This window comes from Pinus tabuliformis, chromosome 5_1 (genome assembly GCF_031772625.1).
Source record: "Pinus tabuliformis cultivar Carrire ecotype Pingquan chromosome 5_1, CPIR1, whole genome shotgun sequence".
Lineage (NCBI taxonomy): Eukaryota > Viridiplantae > Streptophyta > Pinopsida > Pinales > Pinaceae > Pinus > Pinus tabuliformis.
In genome coordinates, this window is record NC_142305.1 from 792968619 (window position 1) to 792980340 (window position 11722).

General features: G+C 33.7%; 1 protein-coding gene across 1 annotated transcript; it reads right to left on the reverse strand.

Moving 5' to 3' along the window:
* Nucleotides 1–434: 434 nt before the first annotated feature.
* LOC149167319 (metacaspase-9-like) lies at nucleotides 435–1796 on the reverse strand. The gene is made up of 2 exons (XM_089431501.1): nucleotides 1327–1796; nucleotides 435–1219 (listed from the first exon to the last, which is right to left on the reverse strand). The coding sequence occupies exons 1-2, from the start codon at nucleotides 1721–1723 to the stop codon at nucleotides 564–566; spliced, it is 1053 nt and encodes a 350-aa protein (XP_089287627.1). The 5' UTR covers nucleotides 1724–1796; the 3' UTR covers nucleotides 435–563.
* Between the last annotated feature and the right edge of the window lie 9926 nt (nucleotides 1797–11722).

Here is an 11722-nt window from a genome sequence, read left to right on the forward strand (position 1 = left end):
TATGCGACTAATGTAGCCCCCTTTGTAATGGTATAACCAAATGACAACCAAGATTCAGTTATAATCACACGACCAAAGGAAATTGACATCATGTATTGACATCATGTATTAAGAATCGATTAAAATATCGTGTAGCTTCTGTTAGGGTTCCAGAGAAATAAATATAACAATCAAAAAACACACATTTAAATTATGTACACCATGATTATTTGGAAAATTCCAATTGGGGAAAAAACCAACCAACAATACAATGGCTATCTACAATGGAAAATACAAAATACACAAGTCTTTTAAGGGCTTCAACTACATGTAATACCATGAACTCAATACCATGAATCACCAATACTAAGTGCCCAAAACTACCAATATTAACCATAAAGATTAATATAACCTCAACTCCACCATAAGGTCAAGTTTATCTAACACTTCCATCATGGGTATGCAATTTTGTCCTGAATAATTAAATGAACATATTTACATATTTTTACAAGAACACCAGGCGGGATCAGCAAGGCACTCTTTCATGAATATTATTGTCAGTGATCATGCTGTAAAACAGTCCGTCACTCCTTTGCGGAGGATTCCTCGCACAGGAAAGCAGCATCGGCGTTCTTGTCACTGCAGTAGAGACATGGATGCTGTGAGTATTCTTCTTTAGCCAGCAGTTTTCTGGCACCCAAAACCAATTCCCTGTTGCTGATGGGCTTTCCATGTTGTTCCAGAATTGATTGAAGAGCGTTACTGAATGCTCCATATGCTTTACTCAGATCCTCTGTAGGGCACGCGTCCTCCGATGTTTCGTCACTCTGGCATCCACTCAGCAGAATACCCATATCCGGATCTATACTTCGCTTCCCCTGCTGCAATTCATGACGTTCTACTGCCATTTCTTCCAGGAAAGAGCAGTTGTCGGTACCGGGCGTTTGAACTTTTGTGCTGGCTTTCTTCCCGAAAAGATGAAGGAGAGCACTCTTAATTTTATGAGCCTCCATGTCAGCTTCTCCAGTCTTTTCTCTCAGGACGCGCAGTAATGACTCCAAGGGTAAGAACTTTCTCCTTGATAATGTTCCCGGACGTTTTAACGATCTGTTGGCTCTGACATGAGGTCCAATTTGCTCTTTCTCTTTATCAATTAAGCCTCCGCTGTGACACGAGTCTGAAACCATGGTGAAAGATGTCCCCGGAGGGCACATGTTCACCATTAACCGGAAGTCCTCATCTGCAATATGCCATATATCACATATTGAATATTTCATAATAATCATGAATTTTAAATAAAGGATTGAATTGATTAAGATAAAGAAGTTGGGTATATAGAAATAGGACCTGTAAGCAGGTTGAAATCGCATGGGACGATACACTCGTCAGAGCCGGTGGAGTTCTGCAGTGGAACGAGAGTGCCATGGCCGCTGTAGTGAAAGAAGAGCACGTCTCCGGGCTTGGCCTGCTCAATCATTTTGACGAGAGCCCTGATAATGTTTTCACCAGTGGGCTTTGTATACGATTCGTCTGTGTCAATAAGCAGATTGATATTCTCTTTGGCAAAGCCGAAGCGATGAATGAGGATGTTTTGCATCCTCATAACGTCGTTCACACATCCGTGAAGTTCATTTTCTGTGTTGGGATAATTGCATCCCACCAACACAGCGTGTTTCATATTGTTGTTCTTGGCCATGCTTTTAATCTGAGTCTGATCAATCACAATTGTGTCAAGGCTGCCCATTTATTCCAGGGAAGTTATAGTACTGTGAGATGAGTCGATGAATGATATGAAAGAAGCTGAATAATACGCTATATGAGAGCGCGAAACAGGGGCTGTATTTATAGTTTAAGAATTAGATTTAATATGGTCTAGGATGGTTGCCTCTCAAGCAATCCCTGAAGAAGTGTAGTGGAAGGCAACCCTTAACTTACACGACTCGGAGTCATTGTAAACTGAAAAAAACATTAAATTGAGTAATCGTTAAGGCGCTAGTCTGCATCACGGCGTCATGACAATGCCGTCTTCTTAATATTGATATATTGTTAATGACGTGATTGATACACAAAACAGACGACCACGCAATCCCAGAATGTGGGAAACATTTATTACAATTTTCAGTAGGGTCCTTCGTCCCTTGGAATTGAGATATTGCTGCCATAAGGCTCCCATTATTACTCATCAAAACACTAAAATAAAGGGGCAAAAGGGACATTTCCGGGCAACCATTCTGAATTAAAATAAGATGCGCTTCTTCAACTACATAAGATAAGCTTCTTCAACTACATATCATGTCATGCGAGAGTTACGTTTCCTTGCATTCATAAGCTGCATTACCCAACAAGAAATCCTATACCTAGGTTAAAAATAATAACGAAAATTGGACAGAGGTCTTTGAACCACATAGACAGGCTACACAGCGGGATGGGTTGGCAAACATTAAAATGAAACACTTTCGTTCCAATTTGGCTTATTTTGGGTGGTGTTATCATAGTTACCATGTTTGAATTGTTATCGTATTTACTATGTTGATCCAAATATTAGGATAAATTTTTTTCAATTTTAGAATTTTTTTATACATTTGAATAAAAAAATTTAATTAAGAAAAAGTTAATAATATATATTTTAAAAAATTATTTTTATATATATAATTAATGTATTTTATTTATTTTATTTTGGAATACAATGTCTTAATTCTAATTTAACTAATGTAGTTATATAAATTAAATGGTTGGTAAATGCACATAAGCATCAATTTATGATAAATATTAAAACACTTATCCCAAAATACTGATCACATTATTTGATTTAAAAAAACCATAAAAATTTGAACAATATTTTTAACCATTGATTCAACTGCACTTTACCATAGAAATTCCTCACTTGTAAATATTTTTTGTTTTAATATCATGGCTTATCAATAATACAACCATTAGGACATAGGTTGATATGACATTTTCCTTAATTAATTAAGTAATTTGAAATAAAGTAATTAAAAAATAGAAGTAACTTGGAGATAAATCTTAACTCTTAAGCCATGTATATTACTATGAATATTTCAGCATATTCCTTGGACATTAAATTAAAATTCTAAAAGACCTACTTTGAAATAGACATGCCTAACTATCAATAATTATTAGGTGGATAGTAGGGATTTAACCTCAAAGGAATATTTTAAAATATTTTTAGTAGTATATACACAAATCAAAGGTTGAGGCTTATTGTCAAAGTAGTTATGCCCTTTTTTCCCTTTTAATTAAATTGATTAATTAAATAAAATGTCATATTAACAAGTGTCATATGAAGTGACTTCTTATCTTTTGGGCATGTGTATTGATAAGCCATGGTATTGTAACAAATCATATTTATAGATTAAGAATCTAGGAGTAAATCTCAATGGATAAGAATCTTGTTTAGAATTTTGTTTTCTATTTTAAGTAAATGTTTGATGTTTATTATGAATTGATTACTATAGACGTTTATCAGCCATTTAGTTTATATGGCTGCACTAATTATAAATCATATAAAATTCTAAAAACACAACTCATGGAAAAAAACCATACATTTTCTTTCCTAAAGCTCTTTTCATTTCAAAACATAATCTAATATGCATAGAGAATAAAAATATTTTTTGGAAATTAGTCATTTATCAAATTTGTACATAGTTATCGATCAAATGAGAAAATGACCTAGTACCACATTTTTTTAGCATATTTTTGGCACTTTAAATTTTATTATTTATCAAGTATGAACATTTTTTTAAAAATGTTAGTGATCTTGATTTTGAAAAGTGTTGCAGCATCAACACATTTTTTTAAAGATTTTATTTTTGACACTTCAAATTTTTTTATGTGTCAAGTATGAACACTTTTTTTAAATGATAGTGATTTTCATCTTGATTTTGAAAATTGTTGATACGCTTTTTGTTTAGAGGGTTTATTTTTTACATTTTAAGTTTTCTAATGTATTAAGTGTGTAATAAAACATTGAAAAAAATCAAATAGTAAAAATATATATAAAAAAACAAAAAAAAATACCCAAAAATGTAAAAAAAAAAAAACAACAACAACAACAAAATTAAATTGTAAAAATTAAAAAAAAAATAAATAAATAAAAATATGAAAAAACACATTTGTAAGGATTTTTTAAGCTAAAAAAATAAAATATAATTGTTAAACACATACATGGCAGAGGCAATATGAAAGATAAACATTAGATTGCTTTTCTTATTCACAATGATACATATTTATAATACATAGGAATGACCATTGGTTTCATATTCAAGTGGTCCCTTGGACTCCCTTTGGCTGTTCAGCTTCCACACCAACCCTTAGAGAATTAGGTGTCCAACATTCCCCCCTTAATCCGATGGGGTATGTACAAGTCTAAGAAGAGAGTTGTAATACAAAATGTGCAAAAATGCATGGAAGCACAAGGCTGAATGTGCTCTCTGAAATGTCGGTATAAGGGAGGTGGTTTAATGATGAACACCAACACTCGAATGCTTAGTGTAGTTCCCTTTCGTTGTTCAGCTTCCACACCAATCCTTAGAGGATTAGGTGTCCAACATTCCCCCCCTTGATCCGAAGGGGTATGTTTGAGTCCAAGAAGGGGGCTGTAATACAAAATGTGCAAATATGCATGGCAGCACTAGCTTGAATGTTCTCTCTAAAATGTTGGTATAAAGGAGGTGGTTTAAGGATGACCACCAACACTTGAATGCTTAGTGCAGTTCCCGGAACTCTTCCAAATCTGGCATGAAGCGGAGGTCTTCTGCTAGAGGAAGTGCTCTTGATGTTTTGAAGAGGGAAACCTTCAACCTTGAAAGGGAGGTCTCACCCCACATAAAAAGGGAGAACCTCAACCTGAAATGGGAGGTTTCAACCTGTGATGGTTTAAGGATGACCAACAACTCTGGAATGCTTAAAGCAATTCCTGGAACTCTTCCAAAACTGGCAATAATCTAAAGTCTTCTGCTAGAGGAAGTGTTCCCAATTCTTTGGAGAGGCATCACCAACTGAAGGCATGCTTAGGGGCATCTTTGTCTCTGGATACAACTCTGAATCTGGTATGGTAGGTTGTGGCGCAGGCTCTCTTGATGTGGCTTTGAAGCTTGTAGATGACCATCATTTCCCCCCTGTCAGATACAAGGTGAGATGATGAAGAGATCTCAACTGCAAGACTTTTCAATATTCAAGAACAAATCGTCTTGTATGAGCGAAATATCTTCTTCATTGTTGAAGCCTATTGTCAAGAAGCGATCCATCTAACATGAATCTTTGTTCTTGCAGGAGGTTTGTTATTGAAGCATCTGTTTGAAGAATGACTAGTTTTATGACAGTGCTTACATGGATGAAGATCAAAACAATGATCTTTCACATGGCCAACTCAGTCACAGTGTTGGCATTTAACATTCTGTTGTTGTTGTTGTGGAAGAGGAGTAGAATATGGAACAACTGAAGGTGAATTGCCATAAAGAAACCCAACACTTTGAAATTTGATGGGCTTTGAGTAATCTGGAATATGAAAGGACATGTCCTTTTCATATCGAAGATCGGTTCTTTGTTTGTTATGGAAAAGATCTTCCCAAGGTCTGATGATTAGCTTGGGAACTGCAAACTGAACCTCTGCATCTTTCTACACATCTGCTCCTGAAATGGGTACTGCATCTGCCATTTCTTGTCGTTGATGGGAGTCTGTCTCAATGTTATTGATTTGATCATTGATTGGCTGTTGATGGGTGTCATGATGCTTATGCTGTTGTAACTCATCTCACCAGAACTGAGATTCTAGTTGCAAAAAATCAATCATTTCCTATGCATTATGCAGACAAGTCCAAATATCAAAAAGAGTGTCCTTGCTGATATTTACCATCCCACCAATAGTGGAATGTATTAGTGTATTTAGTAACTCTAGTGCATCATCAATTCTAGCCATTTTCTCCAACTATACTAGTAATACTAGGCTAGAATTTAAACAAAACTCGTTGGTTAAATGAGAATTTTCAAGTTTGCAGACCAAATGGACTATAACTGCAATCACTATAACCTTCTTTTTTTTAATATGACTACTTAAACACTGCAATGAATCTTAATCAAGAATCAACATGAATATGCCTCAACTAGCATTAAGATTTGCTTATGTTTTTTTTAATTAGATGTGTTGACCACTACATATTCTAGGAAACATTGATTTTTAACTTCATGTTGAATATAGCAACGTAATAAATCAAATTGTGCACATGAATCGAATGCAGGTCAGATAGGGAGCAATTAATGCTAACATCAAAGGTATATTATAAAACTCTGGTGCTAACTCCAATCTTCAGACCGATATGATAGCTACGATCCCTCTTAGATGTGCCTCCATGATGCCTGATGTCTGTGAAGATCAGGTAAATAATATTGTACCTTCTCTCTTAACTAGTTCAAGAGAGGGGTGTCATCACTAACTAGTTTCTCAAACATCGTTGAAATTGTGGTCCAGTTTCACAAATGCACCAAATGAAAGAGATAAAAATAATCAAGAGGATTATTGCCAATAGATAGTCTGTGCAAAGATCACGTGTAAGGAAGTTGCATTACATTTCATAACTGGAAGAAAGTGTCACGACATTGGAGGTTGAAATCTCAACTATGTCTCCTCAGGTTGCCTTTCTTAACCACCAACGAGCCACATTGAACATTGATAACAACACATTAAACGAAAGAATAACTTCTCTTGTACAGGAAAATATTTTCAAGGATGAACATAGTGAAGCACTTAAAACAAAGCTTCAAAGGCTAAAACAACTATATCTGCAGTAACAACAAATACAGTGAAAACAACAACAAATATAACACTCAATTTCCTCAAATGCAACAAAGGATTTAATCAATGGACAAAGACATGCTTCAGGGCACTCCAGGTTTTGAACACACAGGAATTAACAATGCACATTGTCTCTATTTCGACTATTCTACATCGTCTCCATGTTAGGCAACGTATTTTTAAACCAATTCAACTCAATGATTCATATTCAATTCAATGACCACCCTAATGCCAAATCAATCAACATTCAACATAGCAATGAACTCAACACAGAAAATACCATGCTCGCTTTATGCTCAGTTCACACAATGGAGCACTTTTACCAATTAGTTGTGTTTTTTCTTATCAGAAAGTGCTTTAGAAGGAGGTTTCTCATGAAAATTAACTCACATAACTCTTCAATCGATGATTTAGCACGTACAAAGATGCAAAATGAATTGACACTCCATTCTTCACTACATTCAAACTATGATACCAAATGTGCAAATATCATGCGAACATCTTAGCCCTGTTTCAGTATTAGGTGGACTCTTCCAAGAGGAAAGTTTGGGTCCCATGGATATTAAAGTAACACCACTTGACTGCCATGAATTTAGAGACAACCTATTTACTATCGAACTGAACAGGGAAAATTTTCCCAAGTCTAAGTAGGAAGAGAGGGTCACCCATCAACCAAAATTTAACGCGGGAGATAAAGTTTCAAATTTAACCCTAAATCGTTACTATCTGCAGAGAATTAATAGGCTTGAAAGCTTAAGCGTGGATCATATTATTTGCCCGGATGAAATCAAATCGGACCTCATCTATGTGAGAGACATTCTTTGTTTTGCTGGTTTCAAAGGCCACAAAATTGTAGCATTTATTGCATGGTATTCTCCCGCTCATCCAATTAATCGAAATATCTATAATCAACTCGAGAAATATTACAGTAACATGAAACTAACGTCACATAATCCAACCCAGAAGCTTTCTAGCTAGAGACTAGGCGTTACAATGTATAGAATTAATCATATTCGATAGTTGGCAAAGAATGGGGCAATGGAGAAATGGCAGAGGCCCTTTTTCTTTGCATGGGAGAATAAATAGAGCGCTTGTCAGAAAAATTAAGAAAAACAAGTCCAATGAATTATGGGCAGAGATTGCAGCTAGAATTTAGCTGAGAAAACATTCATGAAATGTAGAACTGATGGCAGAATTGACCTGCACAGAAAAGTCATAAAACAAGTGGCTCAAATATGAGCAGGGTAGGATATCGTTTGTTCTGATACCATGTTAAACACATACATGGCAAACACAGAGTATGAATGATAAGCATGATAGTATCTCTATTATTGACATGATATGCATTTATAGTACATGGTGTGACCCTTGGATTCATATTCAAGTGGTCTCTTGGACTCCCTTTCAATGTTGAACTTCCACACGAACCCTTAGAGGATTAGGTGTCCAACAATAACCACCTAATAATAATAATAAACCTAAACAAAATTATAAAAAAAAATTGAAAAAAAATTGAAATATTGAAATTAAAAAAAATTAAATTAAAAAACTAAAAAAAAAAATCATAAAAATTATAAAATTTAAATAAAAAAATTTAAAACAACAAAATTAAAAAAAAATGAAAATGGAAAAATACCAAAAATAAAAAATATTTAAATTAAAAAACAAATCAAAACCAAACAATTAAAAAAAATTGAAATATTTAAATTAAAAGAAAAATTAAAAAACTAAAAAAAATCATAAAAAGTATAAAATTAAAAATAAAAAAAATTAAAACAAATGGAAAAAAATGAAAAATAAAAAATACAAAAAATAAAAAATATTTAAGTTAAAAAACAAAAAAAATCAAATCAAAACCAAACAATTAAAAAAAAAACGAAAATTAAAAAAAAAATATTAAAACAAAAAGATTAAAAAAAAAATTAAAACAAAAAAATCAATAAAAAAAATTTCGGGCCACCAATGGGCGAGGTTGGCCGAGGGCTCCGACGGGGAGGCAATTGCATGCAGCCTGCCTCCCAGCCTTTCGCCTGTGCCCACGGCCAACCCTTCCGCGGAGCTCGCAGGTCGATTTTTGGAGTAAAAATCTATAGGAGATTCACTCCCACTTTATCATGAAAATTTTTAACTTGTGAATAACTTTTGTTGCAATACCATTCTTAAGTTATTTTGTGTATAACTTGTCAAAATTCTTGACTTTTGTGAATAACCTTTGTGACTTATCAATTCCACCTACCCAATATGAGGCGTTCATATGACATTTTTTTTAGTTAATTAATTAGAGATAAATTGGAGATAAATATTAATCTTTGATCCATACACACTACTATGAATATTTAAGCATATTTCAGGACCATCCACCTAATAATTATTGATAATAAATTAAAATTCTGGAAGACTTATTTTGAAATAGAGATACTTATTTGCATAATTTTCAATAATTATTAGGTGGATGGTAGAAATTTAACCTCCAAAAAATATTTTATAATATTCTTAATAGTATAAAAAACAAAAATTGAGATTTATCTTCAATGTAGTTACCCTCATTTTTCTCATTTAAATCAGTTTAATTAATTAAAGAATATTATATGAATAAATACCAGTAATATTTTTGTTGTTTAAATAAATAATACAGTAAATAAACTATTAACTATGGATTTTCAGTCATATTGATTAACCATTTATATTGCCAATTGGATCCAATTGGTTAGAATTGTCGAATTTCCATATTTTCCGTGTAGATTCGTTTGAATTTAATAACTATGGATGTCATTACTCATCCCCAATCCGAGTCCTAAACTTAATACATATATAAAAAAATTAATTGTTTAATTGTCTGACTTTATTATTTTATCACATTTCAAAATATTTGCAAAATCTATAATAAAATAAAAATAAAAATATTCCAAAAACGTATAATAAAAAATAAAATGACGCCATTGGAGAGCTCATCAAATTAATTTTCCTTTGAAATTTCTGCTTCTCCAAAGAAGAATGATTCATGCCAACCACAGATTCGTTAATTTAAAATTATGTTGGAATTCCTACTACTTCTCGGAAGGAAAGGAGAATGATCCATGACAAAGGGAGACTCGTTAATTTAAAATTATTATCCTTACATTACTTTAACGTGCTGTCGTATTATATTTGAAAATGGCATAATTAGATTATAAACTATGGAACTTCGGTTCCCCATATTAGTGGGAAAAAACTACTATAACTTTGTGGGCATCGTTCTATGGACCAGGTTGACTGACTAAGTTGCTCCGGTCACGATAACAAGACTTGGAACTACCCCTAGATGTGGTCATTCTTGATTTCAAGGGATTGGATCTGCTTGACCACTGGGTCCATTATCTCAAGGGAATGTCCTGGAGGATCCTAGCATGTCATTCACGTAGTTTCCATGGTGGCTTTGACCTCTTGTATTTCATGGTGAGAGAAGCGACCCACAGTATCCAAGAGAAATAAGAATTAATGTACTACCCGTTCCAACTGATTACTCAGAGACGGAAAATCCCAACAAGGAAAAAATAAATTTTTTTCTGGTTGGTACAAGTCAGTGTCGATATCATACTACTTACACGCACCATTTGAAATGTCATTGTTATAGATTATCATCGCTGAGGGTATAACAACGGCTGTTCATGTTGTACTGGTTAATGTCTTTTTCATATATTGTTAACACTGGGCACTAAGATTGGCTATGGTTCTTGTGTTAATATCAATGTCATAAATTGTCAATGCTAGGGCTCTAGCAAAGGGTGTGGATCTTGCGTTAATGTCGTTGTTAGAGATTGTGATGTTATATATATTTATATGGATACGTTGTTAGAGATTGTTATGTGTGAACTTCTCTCATATATATATTTTATGTTATGGTTAGAGATTGTTATGTTATATATATTTATATGGATATGGTGTTAATAGCATTTTTATGGTTGAAGCTTTTTTTTATTAGCCAAAAATCTATTATAATTTAGTGGAGAAGGTTTTTACTCCCGCCACTTTGGGTTTTATGTCATTAAGTTATTTCCTTATGTACGATGAAAACAATTTATATAAACATAAAGAGTTTTAAGGCATACTCCAAGCCTAATATCCCATCATGTTATGTAAACATATAAACATTTACAAAACATGCAACTAAAAATGTTTGAGCATACATTTACTTAACCAAGTAAACACTATGTTATAAATTACAAATCCACATCTTTAATATTGAATGTGTACCTTTTTATTGGGTGTTTCTTAACCCATTGTGTACAAAATTCAAAGTTGGGGGAACGTTATAGATACCATATGTTCTCAAACAAAACACAAATTGGAGAGGGTTTGAACAAGAATCACATGAATGACACTAGTTGTGTGTATTAATGAATAAAATTATAATTGTCTTTTACATAAAAAGCTACAACAAACATTGGGTTTCAATGGCTTCCCATGATTCATGACTAAGAGCGAGCAGGTACTTGTTGTTTACCAAATAATTGAATTAGATACTCACTATATATACACATTTCGTATTTACAAACATTAAAAAGGAAACATGTCCAACTCGGGGGAGATAGTGCAAGTGTCATCCATTGAGCATGTTGAGCAATGGTCATCTCATTTATCATCTCTTTTAAAGACGCCTCCACCATATCTGCACGACTTATAACAACAGTGAAGAACATCTTCAACATCGTCTCCAGGTTGGGCTCTATTTATTTGTTCGACAAGACCCCACCTCCAATTCCAACCCTTTCACCTAGATGAGATGCATCATAAAGGTTGAAATATTGAGAGATTTGGATGGCTAATAGATTGAGATGGATCCAAAACAGTCGACTGCAAGATCTTGCGAACAACAAGAAGTTGGTACAGAGTGAAACAATTCCAAACACCAAACGTTCATGTACACAAGCATGTCTGAAACAATAACGTAGA

Coding starts and splice junctions, on each gene's coding strand:
- LOC149167319 (XM_089431501.1), bottom strand. CDS start 1,723: ATGGGCAGCCTTGACACAATTGTGATTGATCAGACTCAGATTAAAAGC. Junction 1,220..1,326: donor CGATTTCAACCTGCTTACAG/GTCCTATTTCTA, acceptor GGCATATTGCAG/ATGAGGACTTCCGGTTAATG.